The 21,776-nt window shown below is 36.5% G+C and overlaps 1 protein-coding gene across 1 annotated transcript in view; it reads left to right on the top strand.

Annotated features, from left to right (window-relative positions):
- LOC149211063 (transcription initiation factor TFIID subunit 5-like) overlaps positions 1 to 21,776 on the top strand; it is a 354,672-nt gene that overhangs the window by 71,513 nt on the left and 261,383 nt on the right. The window contains exon 2 of the mRNA XM_089396888.1: positions 13,294 to 13,375. Coding sequence (XP_089253014.1) covers positions 13,294 to 13,375 — 82 coding nt within the window. The remainder of the gene's footprint in view (positions 1 to 13,293; positions 13,376 to 21,776) is intronic.

The raw sequence follows: 21,776 nt of genomic DNA, 5'->3' as shown, positions 1-21,776 counted from the left end.
GGACATACATTGGATACTACCGTGATCCTCTGCAGACTGCGACAACCAGCGTGGGATTCGTTTATCAAAGAATCCCGTATTTCATGATTGCTCCAAGCACATCGATATCAGGGACCACTTTATATGGGATATGGTACAGCGAGGAGTAATAAGGCTCCATCATATTGGGACAAATGAGCAGGTTGCGGACATTCTGACGAAGCCCTTGGGTAAAGGTCAAATTCTTGAATTTCCGAGAACGACTAGGATTCGTTGAGAGACCCTCTTATGAGGGTCATGTATGATGCATACATTGAGCTCTGGGAACTCCGGGGGGCTTGGGGTACTTCTTAGAGCGACAAGGGACCATAGGGTGACTCACCCTCCCCTAGTGGTTCTCTGAGGCCAAGTGGCTTGCTTTGTTGATTCTTATATCTTGAAGCATTGTCCTTACGAGCCTTGCAATGCTTGGCTTGATGACCAAAGTTTTTACAATAAAAACAATAACCAAGAAAGATTGTTTGGTACCTGTTAGAATAGCCTTGACTTGAAGTAGTATTCTTCCTTGGAGTTGTCCTTCCTTCATTCCTTGGATTGATAAAGGTGGACCTTTGTTCTTGGTGGGATGACTTCTCTTCTTTTGGATGACTAGAAAGAATGTCAACATAGCTTCTTTGGATTTCCTCATTCACATTCTCCTTTGTATTTCATGATTCTCCTTTGAAACCAATCCCATATTTGTCACATTGAGGTCTTTGAGTATTAAGGATGTTATCAAGTGTTTGAGAGCTTTGCCAACTCTTTTTAACTTGATCCAATTCTTTTCTTAGGGAAACAATTTCAGCTTCACGTTTTTCACAAATTTCTTCTTTCTCTTTTAGTTTATTGTTCAAGAAGTCTTCCCTCCTTTTTGCTTCCTCCTTTTCTACTTTGAGAGAAATGATCTTCTTTCGTAATTTCTCATTTTCTTCAATGGCACTTATTAGTAACTCATCCATACTTCCTTCGCCTTCTTGTTCAGAGTCATCATCATTTGTAAATGCCATGAATAATACTTCTCTGCTTCCAGCATAGTCATTTTCCTCATCTGACTCATCATCATTTCTTTTGTGAAAAGTGATATTTTTAGTTGATTTCTTCTTGGTGATCATGAATTCATCTTCATCAGAATCGTCTTGTTTGGAGAAGAAGTTCTTCTTATTAGATCCTTTCTTTTTGAACATCCCCTTTTTATATTCCTCCTCATCATCACTATCATATTTATGAGGACATTTTGCAGCATAATGACCTATCCTTCCACATTTAAAACAAATGAGAGGATACTTACCTTTTAGCTTGGATCCTTTTCTTAGCTTTCGTACAAATTGTGCCAGTTCAGATTCAGTATTGGAGTCATCACTGCTGGTATTCCAATTCTTCCCCTTTTTTCTTGAATTTCAAGCTTTGAATGCTGCTTCCTTGGAATTTGGGATCCCTTTTCTCATTTCATAAGCAATGAGAATTCCATGAAGTTCATCCATTGTTAAAGTATCCAAATCCTTCATTTCTTCTATGGCACTTACTTTGGAGTCAAATCTTTCTGGAAGAGATCTCAAGACTTTTTGAACAATTGTGCTTTCTTCAATATTTTCTTCTAAGCCTTTAAGTGAATTGACGACTTCAACCACTCAGAGAAAGAATGATGCAATATCTTCTTCGTCATCCATTTTAAGACTCTCAAATTGCCTTCTATGAGTTTGGAGCTTTTCCTTCTTAACTTTGGAGTCCCCATCATATAAAGCAATGAGCTTGTCCCACATTTTTTTTTGCCAAATCACAACTCATGACTTTTGTGAATTCAGAGTCAATGATTCCACTAGCTATGGAATTTAATGCTTTAACATTTGCAATTATAAGCTTTCCTTCCATCTTGATGAATCGGAAGAGTGGGAGGAGCTTTGTACTCATCCAAAACAGATTGCCATACTTCATGTCCAAGGGACATTAAATAGTAGGGCATCCTCTTCTTCCAAAAACAAAAGTTTGTACCATCAAACAGGGGAATCTTTCCTGTCATTCCCTGATTCTTCATTGTGACCTAAGAATCCTTTTTCCAGCTGTTACGCTGATAATGAAGATGCTGGCTCGGATTCCAATTGTTGGAAACACTGAGAGGGCGGTGAATCAATATTTCTTTTCAATTGTTCTTTTTACCAGTTAGATTCTGCACAATTATAATAAGAAAGAAATGAATAATAATAGATTTATTAAGAACAAGGGAGGACTCCAATCCTCTTTTCAAATAATTGAGTACAATAATAATTTGAGGGCACTAACCCTTCAATTTTCCAGGCACCAACCTGTTGCCAAGCACCTACTTGGACTTTAGTGAGGCTCCAAACTCTAGGGCTTTGACCCTATCCTTCTCAAGGCTCCAACCTTGTGTTTAGAGGCACCAACCCCTATGACACCAATCCTTTAGTTTTATTTTGATAGAAAATAACTGTTGTACTTACTTGTATGTCATCAAACAGATTCTTCACCATTCAATTCTTCACATGTTCAACTAGCGCCATAATCTGTGCTTGACTATCCTTTATTTAACAATGATCACTATAGGTCTGAGAGTTAATGTTGCTCCAAGTCCAAGGTTAACGATGCTTCCAGTACTTCCACAGTCCAAGGTCAATGATGCTCAGTCTGAGGGCTAAAGATGTGAGGCTACACTGAGTGATGATCTTAGTTAGGGCTGCAGTGTTCACTGTGTCACAGTTCTGTGGATAATTTGTGGGAAGATAGCCCGAGCTTGAGGTAGAACAGTTCTGTGTATGATAAGTGCACCAAATTCTGTGTGTATGATGAGAATCCGACCCACTGTTCCTGAGTATGAGGTAATTGCCACAAGAACGAGCTTTAAACAACCACCCAAATCCGAGTTAGATTGCCACTAGGACAGTCCACACCGAGGCACTGTACAGTCCAGGAAAAGGGAATTTGAGGCATTGAGCCAATGCTGCACCAATCCAACTTACACCAAGCAAAACTGCTGCACCAACCACTGTCAAGATATGTTACTACAGTCCGAGAGAATCGGAGGAGAAGCTACTGTATTCTGAAGAGAAAAGAGTCACCACTGCAAAGGTATGCTACAGTCCGTGCAAAGAGATTGCAATCCGAGCCCTAATCCAAGCCCATTAAACAAGAATCCGAGCTACTTCAGCTTGTTGTTGCACATAACAGAGTATATCAAGATGTCTCATCACTGTCCGAGAGTGTTTTGCTGTCACAGGTCCGAAGGCTTATTATAAATTTTACCGTAAACAAAAACAACCTTCAAAATGCTACTCGGTGGTCTAGTTCACGAGTCGTGAACTCTGTTCCTTCTCTGTCTTTTGTTGACCGAAAATATGGTTGAAAAATGAATCTTGGACTCTGTATTAATAGGCTTCTTGTAAGGAGGAATGAGGAGACACGTCCCTTCAAGCAGGCCGACATGAGCAGGCCATGTATAGGTCGGCTCATAAAAAAAATACAATTTTTATATTTTAAAAATTCATTTTCTCATCAACCATTTGGAGTTTCAGGGCAAGTAAAGGCTCATTGGAAAGGGGAAAAATTCTCTTTCAGATGGTATGGAAATCATTATGAAGAGACACCTCTAAGGTGGTGAAAAACATTTTTCTTTGTGACTGCCCTTGAATTATTTAGTGCAGAAGATGATTAGGACAATATGGCTTCTCTTGGAACAGTTTGGCTTTGTCATAGGAGTCGTGTCATCATGAAACTAGTGCAGTGATGGTGTATAATCAATAGGAGAACTCAACAGGTATATATTTCATCAATGACAATTATTGACCAACAACTTTCGACCTCCCCAACAACTTCAAAATTTCGCATGTGTGTGTCAAAGAGAGAGAAAAACATCTTCTTCTTGCTTGACAAATGTCTCCTTCTCTTTCGCTAGAGTTTTCTCCTCCTTTGGAATTTTGCTCTTTTTTTTTCTGCCTCTAGTTATTGCAAATCGAACTTCTTGGTTGGTACATCAAATGAGATCGAATAACTGCCAATATATAGTGAATCTGTGAGGTCGAATTTCCTCATCCTTGATGAGGCTAACTTGTCCTTCTTTGAGGCCGACTTGGTGGAGGAGGCCTAAATGACCTAGTTTACATAAAAATAAATTTCTTTCTTGATTGATGAAGCCCAAGAAGGGTCTTTTACATAATGGTATGGGCAAGCACTCTTGACAAAAACCCTAAAAGTCTACAATGGAGGCTTTGACCTACTAATCATTGACCCAAGCATGAAACCTGTGCTTTAATAAGTCAATTTCTTTTACAATAAAATTTCATTTTCTTTCTTTTGCCAATTACATCACATTATTACTCAAATATAATCAAGGCTAACACTAGTTACATTCTTCAACACTCTTAACTAGGGAGATATTCATAATTGCATATATACAAAGGTACATGGAAGATCTCAAAATGATATGCTTTATGAAGAGTCACAACACACGCAATGCTATAGGTTAGATACCTGACCAGGGTATCTAATCGGGTGGGACTAAGGTGTGTTCCAAGCTTTAGCCACTCTAGGTACCATCAGGCTTTAGCTCTAACACCAACCTAGGGATCTAGGTGCGTATCCAAGGTCAGAGCTCCAAGACCAACACCACCCTCCCTACTTCAGGATCTAGACATCATCACAGGCCGGCCAAATGTCCTCCCAAGCATCTTGTCGCCCCAAGATGCTTCATCTCTCCTTATCAACTAAACCAGATATATCCACCAATCCAAGCATGCTTCAAACGTTCAACCTTCTTATGGAGAGATCTTGTACAATCACAATCCCAATTAGCAACAAACTTTCAAATATATATACAAGTTAACACAAACCTCTGGGATCTTCAAATATACTGATGTTGCTTAGGTTATCAACTATCTTCTTTAACTTCTTTGGCAACAACCAACTTAACTTCAACACTTCTTTCAAAAACTTCCAAGTTTTGTTCACAACTTTATTGATTATGAATAACCATTAATAGTGCTTCAACTATTCTCCGATTTCAAACATCCTCATGGCATTTTCATCAAGTTATTCACTTCTCTTCAAGCTCCCTCTCAACTAGGGAAATATACACTTTCCAAGTCCATCAACTATCTTATTCTTCTAGTCATACATGCTCTTCCTTTTTGCAACAACAATTCACTGAAGAATTTAGATCTTCCTTCAAATGGCAACAAGATCATCTATTGAACTTTAATGTTATTGAGTTTCTCACAACTCGCTCTTTCCATCATGCTCAACATCATGAAATTATCATCGAATATGAGGTAAGCATCTTCATCATCTTGAAGACTATGTACTCGTAATCAAGTGAAACCAAAAACAAATATATATGTACAAGAGCATGACGCATGTCATTATAATAGGAGCATAATAAATCAAATTTTAGATATTCAAGACCTAAACCTAGTTAGGTTTTGTAATTAATCAAGAGTTTCATTCATTAGACTTCTTGCAACAATATTTACAGACCCTATATTTCATCATCAAAACTAAATCATATCAATAATCGAAAACATTATACTTCTAGAGTTTATCACGCCCCAGAAAACCAACTACTAGGCTTTTATTACAAACCCTAGATTTCAAAAACTAAATCATGAATAACAATAATCAAGTTATCATACCAACATTTCATTTCTAGGGTTCCATTATTATTTCCTAGAGACTTATATCAGTCTCATATTAGGGTTTTATCATAAACCTTAGATACAAACATCAAATTCCAAAATTAGATCTACAACAATTTTGACCAGGCTAGGGTTTCAATTATACGGAAGCACATATACCCAGAGATCCATTTCTAGGATTTTATATTGACTATTACAAGGGTTTAGTCATAATCCCTAATATACCAAACCCTAAGAAAATCTAGGGTTTCTAGACATCAACAACAAACCCTAAAAGGTTAGGGTTTTACCATAACATTACCAAAATCCTAAACATTAAGAGAGTAGGATTTTGACAAGAGATCTAAACTTTATCAATAATCCCTAAAGAGATTAGGGTTTCATCATTAGCATACCCTAAGCATCGAGAGGCTAGGATTTTATAGTGAACCCTAAGGTTAGGGTTTTTTCAAAACAAAATGACGAGATAAAATGATAAGGGTAGATTCAATCTCGCGATTAATCACCCCAACAAGATGTTAATTTTGGCAGTTAGGGAGAAATTTCCTAGTGCTCACTCAACTTTGTAATATTATTAAAGTGAAGTTAATAGTGATCTCCAAGTTGGTTCAAATAATTGGAGGGAAAATATCTGATTTGAAATTCAAATTTGGATCAAGTCAGCTCTTCAAAAGTCATGACTTTTCGACTATTAGAATCAACTATAAATACTCAATCATACTAGTCACTTTGCAATAACGATTTGGATTTCTCTCGGCAACTGGGCATTGGTCAAAGATCTTCACATTGTTTTGAGGTCTACGCATTTAGCATCTTTGTTCATATTCTGGATAGGCTACTCATAGTGGCTACAAGTCTTCTCGCTTTTGGCTACAAGACTACTTGCATTACTAATCTTATCCTCTCGTGAGTCTTTTTAGCAAAGTTGATTTGTCAAAATGGAGAACCGATGGTCTAATAGTCAAAATGGAATGAGTGCTCAGGAAATACGTCAGCGAGAGCCTGCAGAGGTCTATAATATACCTTCGCTATTCAAATAATTTCACATTGACATAATTGCACTCGAATCTTTGCCATAAATAGTCTCGCATCTTTGGTCATCATGTTATGGTTGGCATCGCTTTTACATCACATACTTGGCATTAGTTTGTTATATTGGCATCACATTGATTCCCAGTTTTGGCATTACATGGGTCTTGGCACTAGATATGTCTCGGCTTTGTCTTTGATATGTTCCAGTGATATTATATGTCTCGATTATGTTCGACATTATGGATAGATCTCGACACTGATATATATATAAAAGATATCTTGCTTATGAGCACAATCTCACATGTATAGTTTATGTTTAGATACTTATGACACCGAGAGCGTATGGTTTGATAAGTATGGCATCGTCACATAAATTTATGGTACCTCTGCAATCAAAGCGTATGGCACCGAGTATGTATGACAGGACATATGACATATGTAGGGCACAATTACACAGATTTATGTGACATGTTCCTCTGTGATTATATATTGAATTTCTTAGCGTTTTATCTTGGTGCTTCTATGATGGATTTCTCAGCATTACTTCTTGGCATCACTACGGTTTTCTTGTTGGCATCTCTAATACATATGTATATGGTTCTTTAGTATGATCTCAACTCATTAGTATGACTAGGGACGTGGCACAACTGTATATGTATGGTCCCTGTACTCTGGAAACATCATATCAGTAATATGCAGTGTTTTACAAGCCGACCGTTTCGAAACCGACTCGGCCGAGTCGAACCGTTTCATTAGCTGGAGGAGTGACTCGGCCAAGTAACCGGTCCGGTTGACCGAGTCACACATGACTCGGCCGAGTCATCCAATGACTCGGCCGAGTCATGTGTGACTCGGTCAACCCGGCCGGGTCTGATATGACTCGGCCGAGTCACAAGGGGACGGCTGGGCAGCGTAAAACACATAAAAAAAATTCATTTTTTGGTATTTTTTCAAAAGGTTAATGCAGTTTATGGATTAATACAGGCTCTGTGTTTTCATTTTGATGTTTGAACTCCATATCTTCCAAATTTTTAATTTCTTTAAGCTTACCTGATGCTTTATCCAATTCCCTTTTATCGTCACACTTAGAAAGGTGTCCCTGAACACCTTGTGGTTCTGACGGATCATCCTCCTTTACTGAATCAAAACTGTCAATCTTAAGTTTACCGGACCCTGATTTAGCATCAGCCATAAGCTGTTGTTTCAGTGGGGGACTACCACTGAGATATTCTGAGGCACGACGTTCAGTCCATGCCTTTTTCCTTTCTTCTAATTGATCTCTCGCTGCATACACATAAGGGAGTGACTCCAGATCTTCACCCCCTTCAGACTGTACTTTCTCAATCCATCTAGTAAGCTCGAGTGCTGCCTTGCTTGCAGAAAACTCTGGATCATATGTTAGAGTAAACCTTGAAAAGGCATTACACTGACCATCTATACTGTGAGGCAAAGCACCCAGAGAATACTGATTCTTTTCAAAAGGAATGACAGAATTTTTTGCCCTTGTTAAAAGTGTGAAGTCAATATGTTTCCCAACATCATAGTGTTTTACATTACCAATGCAAACGGTATGAAGATCCTTACATGAAATCATAACAGAGCAGAGGGGGCACTTCTCCCAATTGTCACCTTTGTGATCCCCTTCTCCCATCATCAAATACCGTAGAATACAAGGAAAACAAAAGATGTGACCACAGGTTGTTATTTGAGGACACAATGGAGGGCTGTCCAAACAAATAGGACACTGTACATGGTTAGAATTGATCATGTATGACAGACTACAGTTGACTATGTATTGCCATTGGGTACCATTTTGATATAGTGGATTGGTTCATGAGCCTACTTTGATCATATGTTGTCTTCCATCTATATTATAATGTTGTGTTTTTGGAAACATGAATGAAAATCTTTAAAATTATGTTTAAAATATTTAAAATTATGTTTTTTAATAAAAAATAAATATTTACTGTACTTTTTACAACGACCGAGTCATTGAAATCGAGCCGGCCGAGTCATTACCGTTTCGGAGTCGGAGTCGGAGTCGATCCTCGGCCGAGTCGGAGTCGGAGTCTTAAAAATATGGCATCATAGGAAGAACAATATTGAGGCCTTGTTGTCATGACCTTGATTCTGAGTAGTAAGCAATATTATGGCATTATCAGTTTTGATATGATCCTATGGCATCTCTGAGATATATGCAGATACCTTGTCTTCAAGAGAAACTCTAATCATTTCTTGTGCAGAGGCCTTGTTAATGTTGTGTCTGACATGACTTTGAGTTGTGAACAATAACCTGATCTCTCTATGATTGTACTTTGTATCTCAGTTGAACAATTGATGAAATCTAATAGAAGAAGAAGAATTGATTGCGGGTTTCCCCCCTTGTGGGGTTTTGCCTTGGTCTTCGACCAATCTTGGTGTCTCTATGTGTGTGTGTGCTTTTCTTCTGACATTCCTTTTATTTCCTCTGCAATGTTGTTGATGTTGTTCTTTCTACATAATTGCTAATGATGTTAAGTTGTATTGTGGTGAAATAATGTGTAAATGATGAAAAGTATATAAAAATGCAATTATAAAAGCAAGGAACAATACACCCTTAGAAAAATTTAACACAAGAATTCTTATGATTCAAAACCCTAGACATGGGAGAGTTAGCAATATGAAGCAAATATCAAAGTGAAGAATATTTACCTTCTTCTATAACAAAATCAAATCAAACATACCTTGAGTTGTTCTTTAACAAACCTTGTAGAGTTTCTTTATTTGCAATCCTACTTTCATGATATAAGTCCTTTCTTGAAGTTTCCTCCACAACCTTTGTATATTCCTACAAGTTTTTCTACAAAAGAAAGGATTATGAGTATACAATATAAATTAATCTAAGTGTGTGAAGGAAATCAAACATGAGAAAGGAAATAAAGAACAATATACTTATCTTTTGGTAAAATGGTGAAGACTCCCTCTTAATCCAATCTTTCTAAGGGATACGTATAACTGATCAAAACAATTCAAGAACTTCTAACCATATTAGATCAAAATATAAAAGACAAAATTCACAAAACTTAAAATAGGGGACTAGAAGGATATGCAAGGAAAGACTTAATAGTATAAGTCTTTGACTTCGGATTCTTTAGTCTTGTTCTTCTTTGGTGGAGCTTCATCAACAACATTTGCATGTTCTCTTTCTCTCTTTTTATTCCTTGGATTTTCAGGACATTGACTCTTGTAATGTCCCATCTTATGACAATTGTAGCATTCAATCTTTGATAGATCAACTTTCTTCTTTGGTCCTTTGAATTTCTTGTATCCTCCCTTCTTCTTGTGATTAGCAGAGTATGCATTGGAGGTGTTGTCCTCATCTTCTTCCTTCTTATTATTTGCTAATGAGATGCGGGCTTCTTCTTGATTGCAAGCATTCCACATTTGTTCAAAAGATGGTGTGTCCTTCCAACTACTAATACCTGATGCAAAAGAGCTCCATGATTTTGGTAGACCTAATAGTGCAACAATCACAAGTTCCTTTTTTGGTATAGCTTCATCAATGGCTTGTAGTTCATCTCTTATTCAAGATATCCTTACAAAATATGAAGAAACAATATCATCTTTTGTCATCTTTATTGTTCTTAGTTCATTCTTGAGACTGGCTATTTGTCCATTGTTCTTGATGCTTAATAGTTTGGAGAGAGCTTCGTACATCCCTTGTGCAGTATCTATGTTGGATATGTAGGGGATTAGATTGTCCTTTACTCCATCTACTATTAGATTCATGGCCAAGATGTTTGTTTCCCTGTACTTTTCCTTTCCTGCATCATCTGTTGGTTTTGCAACTTTTCCTAGAACAAAATCCAATACTTTGTGCTTAGCAAGGATGAGATCTATCCTCTTCTTCCATGCCCTATAGTTGGAGGCTCCTTCTAGCTTATTTTCAGTGTTCATTGTCATGTCTTCTTTTCTTGATATAGATAGTAGGCCTTCCTCTTATTATATGATCCTTTTTCTTTAACCCTTTCAATATATCTTCACGTTGCCTTTTTCTTTCCTTCTTTACCTTAGCTCTGAAACCATGTTAGAAAAACAGAAAGGAAAAAAGATCCTCTTATGTTGATAATTACTTGTGATATTTTTGTAGTCTTATTAACTTTCTTTATGTTCTTGTTTTATCTTCCTTTCATCAAGCAATCATCAAAATAAAACATGAAGATCAAGGACACTAGATATAGGCACTCAGCCAGGGCTAAAGCCTCTCTATAAGGGAAAGCCCAATCAAACTCTTCCACTAGTAGGTTCAAATCAAAATGAGACAAACTAAGACCTTTGACTAGACCAAAAGACCTTCCTCACTCCACTAAGTCAGCCTTCCAAGATGATTATGAAAACTCCAGTGGTCTCTTCTTGACAACCAACTTCAACCCAACAACTATACAAAATTTCGGCCCCCAACTTCAGAATTTCAGTCCCGTTGCATATCCGAAATTTCGGCTTCCCCAGCAGCTCAGAATATTGCACGTGTGAGTCAAAAAGAGAGAAAAACAACTTCTTCTTGCTTGAAAAATGTCTCCTCGTCCTTCCCTAGGGTTTTCTCCTCCTTGGGAATTTCACTCCTTTTCTGCCTCCAGTTACTGCAGATCAAACTTCTTGGTTGGTACATCAAATGCGGTCGAATAGCTGCCAGTATATAGTGAATTTGTGAGGTCGAATTCCCTTGATGAGGCCGACTTGGTAGAGGAGGCCTAAATGACCTAATTTACATCAAAATAAATTTCTTTCTTGATTGATGAAGCCCAAGAAGGGTTTTTGTACATAATGACATGGACAAGGATTCTTGACACAAACCCTAGAAGCCTACAATGGAGGCTTTGACCTATTAATCATTGACCCAAGCATGAAACCTGTGCTTTAACAAGTCAATTATTTTACAATAAAATTTCCTTTTCTTTCTTTTGACAATTACATTACATTATAACTCAAATATAATTATGAAGACCGACACTAGTTACATTCTTCAACACCTAGTTGTGGAGTGTTACGAAGCCTGATATTGCGGGGATCAAGCATGGCCAAGTGTGTCCAAAGTTCAAACATAGCTCACCTAGGGTTGAGATCTATCTTCATTGATTGAATGCTCTCTATGGACTGGCATATGTGGCAGCCATGCATAACCAAAGTAAGGACTTTTGTAGATCTACCTATTCGAGTGACATGACACGCTCCCACTGCCTACCTTAGTTCGCGCAATAAGGCCAAAGCCATGGAAATAAGGAAAAGTGATAATCTGAGTTATTGGTCCACAAACACCCTTACCTTATTTCTTTCATTCTTTTCCTAGGTCTTGAAACTCTCTGGGTCTCCCAAAGACTGGAAAGTTGAAGAGGACACACAGGTGATTTGTGAAGCAGGTAGACACAAAGTAATCACTGAATAAGACAACAGGTCGATAAGGGTTTTACATGGTTAAGCGATTAATATATCTCTAATGGTAATTAATTAGTGTTTTAAATTTCAAGGGATTAATATGTATAAAAAAATGGTTAGGAAACATATATAAAGTTATATATAATTTATTATAAGTCTATATATATTATGTTATATATAATTAATATTAACTAATACATTAATATGTAGATTTATATATGTATTACAGTTATTAAAGTTATATATGTTGTAAAATTAAAATATAGAAGACATTTTTAATAAACTATAGGGTAACTTTTGTCAAATATAATGTTGGATTTCATCGAACTTGATTTTGTCTTCATGATTTTTTGTCGAATTTCATTAGATTCAAATTCAAACATGAACAGGAACTAGGTAACCATGCATTCAAGTATCTTCCTTTAAGCAGTAATTAATTGTAAAATGATTTGTTTGACACGATCCCTTTTTTTTCATCTTGCAGCACCTGTTGTGGAATAAGGAAAATGACCATTACTGCCCTTGTTAAAATGCAACTTTGGCTGACCCATTGTTTTATGACTGGAGAATGTGAATCTTGATTTGTTCAGATAGATTCAAATTTCAAATATTATTAGTGTTCTCACACTTAAGGCTGCATTACTTCTGAATCAATATGCATCCAATTATTAGTGTTTGGTCTTTGTTACTGGCAACCCAAGACACAGCTTGGATATTTCAACAAATTTCGAGAAAATGTTTCTAGTGTAGATGAAATGACCCTTCAGAATTTCAAAGCAAGGTTGTTTACAGGCTCAATTTGGACATTTAACCAAGTTTAATTTTCCTGTTTAAGGAGTCTCTGGACATACTTCTTGAAAGTCAATAAGTAGTAAACTGTTTATGTTACAGCTTTCATTTGATAATGAATCAAGCTTAGATTTCACCGAGTGAAGCTTGAATAACATCAGACTACAATCATGTACATGGCATTCCTTCTCTTTGATTGGCTCTTTCTGTGTTGAATATGTATGTCTGTGCCTAGGCTCTTTGTAAACTTTATTTATCATATGGCAATGTTTGAAGTAGAGAACAAAAAAATTCAGATGGTGGTTGCAAACCCATGAGTATATCTTATAAATCTGGACATCGTCTATTTTGTCAAGGTTTCCTTGTGATTATCAATTCTAAGAGGTGTGGTATTTTATTCCAGGTCAGAGAATGGGCCAGTGCGATACAGAGAGGAATACAGCAAGCTGCGTTCGTGGACTTATAATTCCTTGGACTTGTACAAGGTATACTTGTCCATCTTGAATATCAAGTTGTTTACAGATGTGCATGCCTTTTTTCATTAAACAAATAGTTACTGTTTGTACTTAAATGTAAAATACACAAATGTATTGTAAATAATATATATATTGATAGATGATAGAATAACTGAATTGACGAATGTTACAACGAGGGACCCCGTTATAAACACTAAGAGACATGTTTCTTTGATAAGGCACACCTTTACATCTTTTCATTATTTATTATTTATTATTATGTTTGTTACATTGCCACTCCCTTTGGAACGCTCATATTATTTTGGATGCAAGAGAGGCACAAATGTTCATTTGCAACCACCATGCCTCTCTAGCTATTTACAGGATTTATGCAAAAAAACAGTTCTTGAAACTAGCAGATACAAGGTATGCTACCTATTTTATTCTTCTTGATCATATGCTAGAGGTGCAACAAGCCTTAAAGGCCATTGTTATCAATTCTGAGTGGTCTACATGGGGGGGTAAAATAGATCAGGGAAAGAAGATAAGACAGATTCTTTTGAATGAGGAATGGTGGCTTGATGTGAAATACATTGTCTCTTTCACCTCTCTAATAGTGGAGCTAATAAGGTATGCAGATTCAGATTCCCCTAACCTTGGAGAAATATATGAGTCAATTGACAGCATGATCAGACATGTCAAACCCATCATACGTCCAAGGGACCACTCTGGAATCTTTTAATGAAATCCAAAAGTTGATGGAAAAGAGATGGAACAGGTTGAACACACCTCTTCATATGGCTGCTTATGCACTTAATCCAAAGTGGCATGTGTAAAGGGAAGGTAGAGTGTCACCAATAGATGATCCTGAAGTGAAACAAGGGTTTATCGATGCCATACAAAAGATGTATATAGAGGAACAAACAACCATGATTCAAGAACAATCTTTTGACTTTGCAATGCTCAGTGGCCCCAATTTCTCTAATGTTGCAAAGAAAGATTTGATGGGTATGGCACAAAGAAATCCTAGTGGATGGTGGAGGAAGTATGGGGACAAAGCTCCAGACATACACACTTTAGCTATGTGTTTACTATCATAGGTTGTTTGTTCCTCAATTGCAGAAAGGAACTGATCCACATGTAGTGTATCCACTCTACTAAAAGGAATAGACTTACATCTAAGAGAGCGGAAAAACTAGTTTATGTGCATAGCAGACTTCACCTTCTTACAAGGAAAGCACCAAAGTATTTATAAGGACCTGCAACACAATGGGATGTGGATCTTGAGGATCCTTCCCAGATTGATGATGAGGTGGATAATCCACACAATGGGATGTGGATCTTGAGGATCCTTCCCAGATTGATGATGAGGTGGATAATCCATCTCTCCAGGCAAGATTGGTAAATGTACTATTAGATGGCATTGATGATGATGACAAAGAAGTGAGGCTTAAACATTTTTGGACAACATTAATGCAGAGGATCTATGAGTAGCTTTAGCCTTCATGATAGTATGGCCATTGAGTTAGGGACTCCATTGACATTTTGTGTTATTATGATGCATTTTCCATTTGGCACTCACAATATGTATTATTTTGGACTATGATCCATGCTTTTCCTTCGAATATATAATCTTAATCTACTAAGTTATTAGACAATTCAACATTTACCAAATGAGTTTTTGGTTTTATAATTACTAAGATGAATTTCAGATTTCTTAACTAGTTAGTTTTATTTCAATGTGTTTTACTTATTATTCATGCTTATGGCATATGCATATTGTGAATTTCTTTATTATTTTTAAATATATAAAATCGCTATCCCCATCTTGTCGTCCCATGAAAATTTAGGGGTGCGCTCTAGCCATCCCAAAAACTCATCCCCCTGTTCCCAAAGCCAATGCAACATAAGAGAGATTCCTCCAAGGAGACCTTCTGACAGGGGTTTTGAGCACACCATTGAGCTCAAAATAACCTCTAGCCATGGACCACATCATACTTAGTTCAAGTCCATTCACCTCATTAGTAGTTTTGGTGAAGAAAAAGGATGGTACTTGGAGTATGTGCATTGACTATCGAGCCTTGAACAAGAAGACCATAAAAAACATGTACCCCATCCCCAGGATTGATGAGCCACTGTATGAGTTGCATGAAACAATGTATTTCTTGAAGATTGATCTTCGACCATGTTATCATCAGATCCAAGTCCAAGAGTAGGATGTACATAAGAGAATGTTCATGTACCACTATGGGCATCTTGAATTCTTGGTCGTGCTGTTTGCGTTGACCAATGCATCGACCGCCTTTCATTCTTGCGTGAACCACATCTTCAACAAATAATTGAGGAAGTTCTTATTGGTATTCTTTGATGACCTCCTAATAAACAACAAAATGTGGGAAGAACATTTGGGACATTTGGACGTGATTTTGGGTATTATGAAGTAGTCACTTTATGCCAAGGCAAAGTGAGTTTGGGATCACTGAGATCTTTTATTTGGGCCACATGATCAATGTGCAACCGAGAAGTTGAAGAAGAAGGAGAAGGGCAGTTGAAAAGAGACAACTAGTGGAGGTGAAGGGATATCAAGGTTTCCATTTGGGAAAAGAACTTGCTGAGTGAACTGTTAGCCTAAAGGGAGTTGGGTGGGCAGTTTGAGGAGGGCAAGAAGTGTCCTATGTGCTACAACAGGTAGCTGAAGTTTTGGTGGAGAAGTATAGCCACTTGTCAAGGTTGATGAGAGCTGGAAGGACTCAGCCTCAACCTAGATACATTATATATCTACATTGTACAGGGATTGTAATGGGATACTATCACTAATACAAGAGCCCTAAGTGTATTGTGCATTGATTTGATTGTTGGTGTAATTTCCGCTGTGCAAAAGTTTGTTTAAATTTAGGCACTGCTAGTGTGTTTATGTTTCCTAGCCAAGGCATAGACCACACCCAGGGTGTGTGGATTTCTAACAATATTCATGTGCATCCATATGAATCTGAATCATTATACACAAATATGTGAAGTTTCTCATGTATATAACAAGTATGGGTGCATATAACAAGAATAACATTGAGTGAAATCCATCTATAAACCAAAATACATGAATAAATAGGTTTTAAATGGTCTCTAAAGTCCAAAAAAGATAATGCTACAACAAATGACTACATATTATTAAAGTCATTGCCTATATTGGGATCCTCATCATTAGTATCACCCTCTAAGCATTAAAATAAGATAGAAAAAGCTTAACTTGCCTAATCAACGATTTTGCTTGTTGATTGGAGTTGAGAAGCAAGAGTTCTGTTTGCTTAGGTGCTAAGGCTAGTAGAGGGACCCATAATACAACCACTTTAGCAAAACATAAATCTTATGAATATAATTATATAAAAGTAACATAAATATAAATATATAAATAATAATAATGAATAGTTAATAAATATGAATTAGTTAATGAAGAGGTATGTCCCTAAGGACATGATCGTTTTTGAAGGGGTACCTGCCTAGGTATATAAGTAGGCCTTCAACCTCATTTGTAATCATCTCACTTGTATTCAAATATTCTTATATAATATAGTATAGTCCTATCATGGATGGTTATATAATTCGGATCTTTTGAAGTAGTTGCATTTACGAACTTTGTACGCTACATTGGTATTAGAGCATTTCTCTAAGGATACGAACTTTGTTTGTTACATTGGTATTTGAGCATACTGTTGAAGTATATGAACTTTGTTCGTTACAGTGGTATTAGAGATGTTTGATCCTTTGGCTGCTTAACCACTACATAGAGAACCAGTTTGATTCGGCCCTTGGCCATCAACGCATCGTCAATTTTGTTGCCGTCGCAATCGAAGCGTTCTGCTATACAATTGGAGATTCTCCATTTTTGCCATCAGGCCTTTGGCCAAAAAAAAGAGAGAAAAAGAAAAATATATCAAGGAAAAAGAATAGAGAAGTTAATAAAAAATAAGAAAAACAAGGAATTAAAAAAATTTCAGAATTTCAAATAAAAAAATAGTATATATATTAAAAAGAAACAAAAATGTGACAAAAGGTGTAGCTACAGACACCACTCGAGAAGCCATGATAGCTGTCATCACCCCCGCGGTCCACCCTACAGAGCCCACCTGTAGCAGCGTCACTGCTGCACTTGTTTCACACCACCAACCTCCAATGTCGCCCAAACTTTTGCATCCATCTGCTTTGTTTCCATTGTCCCCACTAGTGGTCGTGACCCCTAGCAGCGACCACCAGTAGCAGCTGCCACCAGAGGACGATAATTTGGAGGATGGCACTATACATCTTGAAGAATTGGAAGCAGAACTTTTGAGAGATGATGATGAAGCAACAACAACCATGCCACCCCCACCATCCAGTAGTAGTGCCAGTGCTCGAGTTCCAACTATTGTTCCTTTGCTGCTGCTGCCTCCATCTACATCCTCACATGGAGGGCATGTGCCTTCTGGTTCTGGTCGTGCGACTATGCGAGAGGTGACTCCTAGAAGACCACCAATACCACGAATTGCTTAGAAATTAGACATTTCTCGTGGCAAGAGGAAGCTGTAGATAATATATTTACTTGTCTTTTCTAGTTTCTAGTAGTTTTAATAATTGTTGACTCTTTCATATTTATGATGATATTTTTTGTAAACAATATATGACAATTTAAGTTTGAAGTTTGAAGTTGGCAATTGTAACTCATTGGTAATGAATTATGAATATGATGCTTCGTGAAAGTTGAAAGTTGTTTCATTTCATGTTAGATATTCTTTGTTGTAATGGTTACACTTAGCTTACAAGTACAACTTTGGTGATCAATGATGATAAATGTTATATATTGAATTTTGAAAGCTTGAAACTTTAAGATTGACGAATCATGAGACTCAATATGTTTTATGTTACTAACTTGTGGACATGATTGATGAAGATTATAACTTCTAGATAATTGATGTTATATGGTTCAAACTTCAATCTATGTTTTTATGCTTTTTATATCTAATTCATCATTCTACATGCTTTTGTTGACATAGATGCATCAAAATATAAAAAAATATATATTATATAAAAATCCAATTCTCGATTCGCTCCCAAACCGGGTGCTTCTGAAAATGTCGCTCCTGCTCCTGCTCCCAAGTAACCTTGCGAGTCACTATAGTCTGCACTGATAATTAAAAAAAACTTAATTGTCGTGCCTGTTCATACAACTGCACTCGTAGGGGTGCGATTGTTAAGGACTTGATCACAGTATCGTAATTAACATAGGAGCAGGGAACCAGGTTTGTTACTCACATATCAAAGTGTGACGGGACATGACTTTTGAAAGGGTCGATTTGGTCCAATTATTATAACTAAATTGTTTTGTCCTTATATATATATTAAAAAAATTCATAGTTCTGCTTCACAGTTTTAATGGGGTAATATCAAAATAATTGTTGAATAAGGTGGAAAATTATATGGAAAAAAAAAGGTATTACTATAAAGCTTAAAGGGGTTATCATCAAACCCAAGGTAAGCGACGAACACAAAAGAAAATCCATTTCTGAAGGATAAAAAAAAGATAATAATAAAAAAATGGAGACCAGTGATGGAAGATTTCCAAAAACTTTTAGGATGTGTGTTAATGCACTATTTAAAATCAAAGGATCGCTTAGAGGAAGGGATGTTATAACCTCTATCGATCATACTCAAGATAATAATATGTTAGTACTAGTGCTAACCAATTAGTGATCCTTGAATTGAACATAATTGAAATGATGGATTCGATGAATAATAAACAATATAACATAAGCAATCTATAACTAAACATTGAAGACTATATTTTTGTCTCTTAATTCATTGTCACTGTTAAACACTTTGTGACAATAGTGATATAATTATGTGTTCACCCTGGATGGAATCGCTAGGGTCTTTTATCCTAAATACGAAAAAAAAGTTTTTGACATTTTCTTACAAAAAGAAAAACATAACGCTACAAGATGTCAAATTGAAACCAAATTCAATAACACTAGAAGACATACAAGATATCTCAAAAGTAATTTCTCAAGAAAGTAAAAAAATGATACAAAATATGCAAAGGGAAGTTGACAAAATCACTGTTGACAAAAATGAAGAAGTTATTCGCCGCAAAGACCACAACAAGAAATTATTGACGCAAATTAGGAAACCTAAAATTGACAAGAAACCATTGAAAAACAAACTAAAACTCAATACGAAAGACGTATCGAAGTTTTCAGACGTAATTGTCCAAGTTGAAGAAAAAGTAACAATTACTGATCCAGTGAATATCACAACTCAAGAAGAAGACACGCCAATTGGAGAAAAAACACACTCAAATGTTGCAGTTCAGACAATGAAAATTCCAAGTGAGTATTCTGTAACCAATTCAACAATATCAATACCTAAAGTAAATCAGAATATTGCCACACACATGATAAAGGAAAAACAAATCAAATGAACTCTTTATCTACATCCGGATCACAAGAACAAATATCTCAATCAATTTGCGAATCTGTATGACTCAATACATAAGCAACAAATTTGTGCCAAAGAACACTGAAGTTTGCACAATCCAGTCCTATTATAACAATTCATCACAAGCTCCCTGCAACCATAAGGTTCCACAAAAGATTGATTTAGGATGGTCAGATCCCTCCAAGGATCTTATCACTCTAAGTATCTTATCATCTTGTATCAACGAAGATAATGAATTGAAGAATTCCAAAAGATATGAACATATTACAAAGACAAAGAAATAGATGACACACCTTGTCAGCGATAAGCTTTGAGGACAAAGATTTTTGAAGAGAAAGACAATGCTATGAATTTAATTATATAAAAATAATATAAATATAAATATAAAAATAATAATAATGAATAGTTAATTAAATAGAAATTAGTTAATGAAGAGGTATGTCCCTAAGGACACGGCCGTTTGTGAAAGGGTACCTGCTGTGAAAAGTCCACAACCGGAATCCCTACTGCAGCAACTGGTGATATTACTCCTATTTGTTAAATTCCATTAAACAAATTTCTTACAGTTTCCTACAACAAATATCATAATACATACATTGCAACCTTCACTTAATTAAATATTGTGCAGAAACAAGACACGAAGCAAGAAAGAAAATACAACACAATGGACACCATTATTTTTTGGACAAATGTCGGGAAAACCGGTGCAATGTTGAAATTTGGTACTGGAAGACAGGTGGTTCCCTTAGGCTTTGATCTTTGGCCTAGGGAAAAGTGTTCAAAAGAATTTAATTTTTCTCCTAAAGTGACTTTATAATTTTATAAAGTTAAATCTAATTTAAAAGTGACTTTAAGTGATAAAGTTACTAAGTCTAATTTTAAAGTGACTTTTATAAAGTCAATGAAAAATTAGAAAGGAAAAGTGAATTTGGAAATAAATGACTAAGTGGGTCTTTATTAAAGTGGGGTGAATTAAAAAATAAAAAGTGAGATTTAAATGAGCTTTTAATCTCAGCCATTGATTCAAATCTATTTCAACCATTGGATTTAGAGATCACCCAAAAGTCACTTGGATCACCCAAAAGTCACTTGGAGTTATATTAAGGGAGGAAAAGGAGGAAAAGATCACATTCGATTCAATTCTTTCATGAGCAGATTGAGAGAAGGAGAGAAAGAGAGCAAGGGAGATTTCTGGGCGGTGTAACAGCTGCGGAGTATCAGCAACAACAGCGGTGTATCAGCAACTGTGTATCAGTAACAACAACGGTGTATCAGCAACAGTAGCGGTGTATTAGCAGCTGTGTATCAGCAACAGCAGTGGTGTATCGGCAACAACAGCGGTGTATCAGCAGCTGTGTATCAGCAACAGCAGCGGTGTATCAGCAACAGCAGCGGTGTATCAGCAGCTGTGTATCAGCAACAACAGCGGTGTATCAGAAGTGGTGTATCAGCAACAACAGTGGTGTATCAACAGCGGAGTATCAGCAAGGCTGAGATAAGTTGTAAAAGTCTGTTTGCTGATTTTTTTTGCTGAACATTTCTCTTACTGTAAAAAGGCATTTTCCAGAAATAAAGAAGAGCTCTCAAATTGGTTTTCCCCAAGAGTTGTAGGGGGTTTTTCCAGGGTCACATTGACCAAAAATCTTAGTGTTTAAATGTGTTTTATTGACTGTTTATTACTGCTGATTTTTATTTCTGCAATTTCCAGCATTCTGTAAAATTTTCAGAATTTGTGTTTTCAGCAAATTTATTTTTTTCAGCTTGTTAAATGTATGGTTATGGGAAAAGGCATTTAACTATATGGGAGAAATAAGGAGAAACTGAAAACCGGGGTGGGAAATGAGAAATTTCTTTATGGTATCAGAGCTTGAGTGCTGAAGGGCAGTTTGGGACAGCAAAAGGAAAAATTACAGTTGCTGATTTTTCACTCAGAAAATTCCAGCAAGCTGATTTTTCATAAACAACA

Source organism: Pinus tabuliformis, chromosome 1_2 (genome assembly GCF_031772625.1).
Source record: "Pinus tabuliformis cultivar Carrire ecotype Pingquan chromosome 1_2, CPIR1, whole genome shotgun sequence".
Lineage (NCBI taxonomy): Eukaryota > Viridiplantae > Streptophyta > Pinopsida > Pinales > Pinaceae > Pinus > Pinus tabuliformis.
Note: the sequence above shows the minus strand (reverse complement) of the source record. Positions and strands in the feature narration are given on the sequence as shown.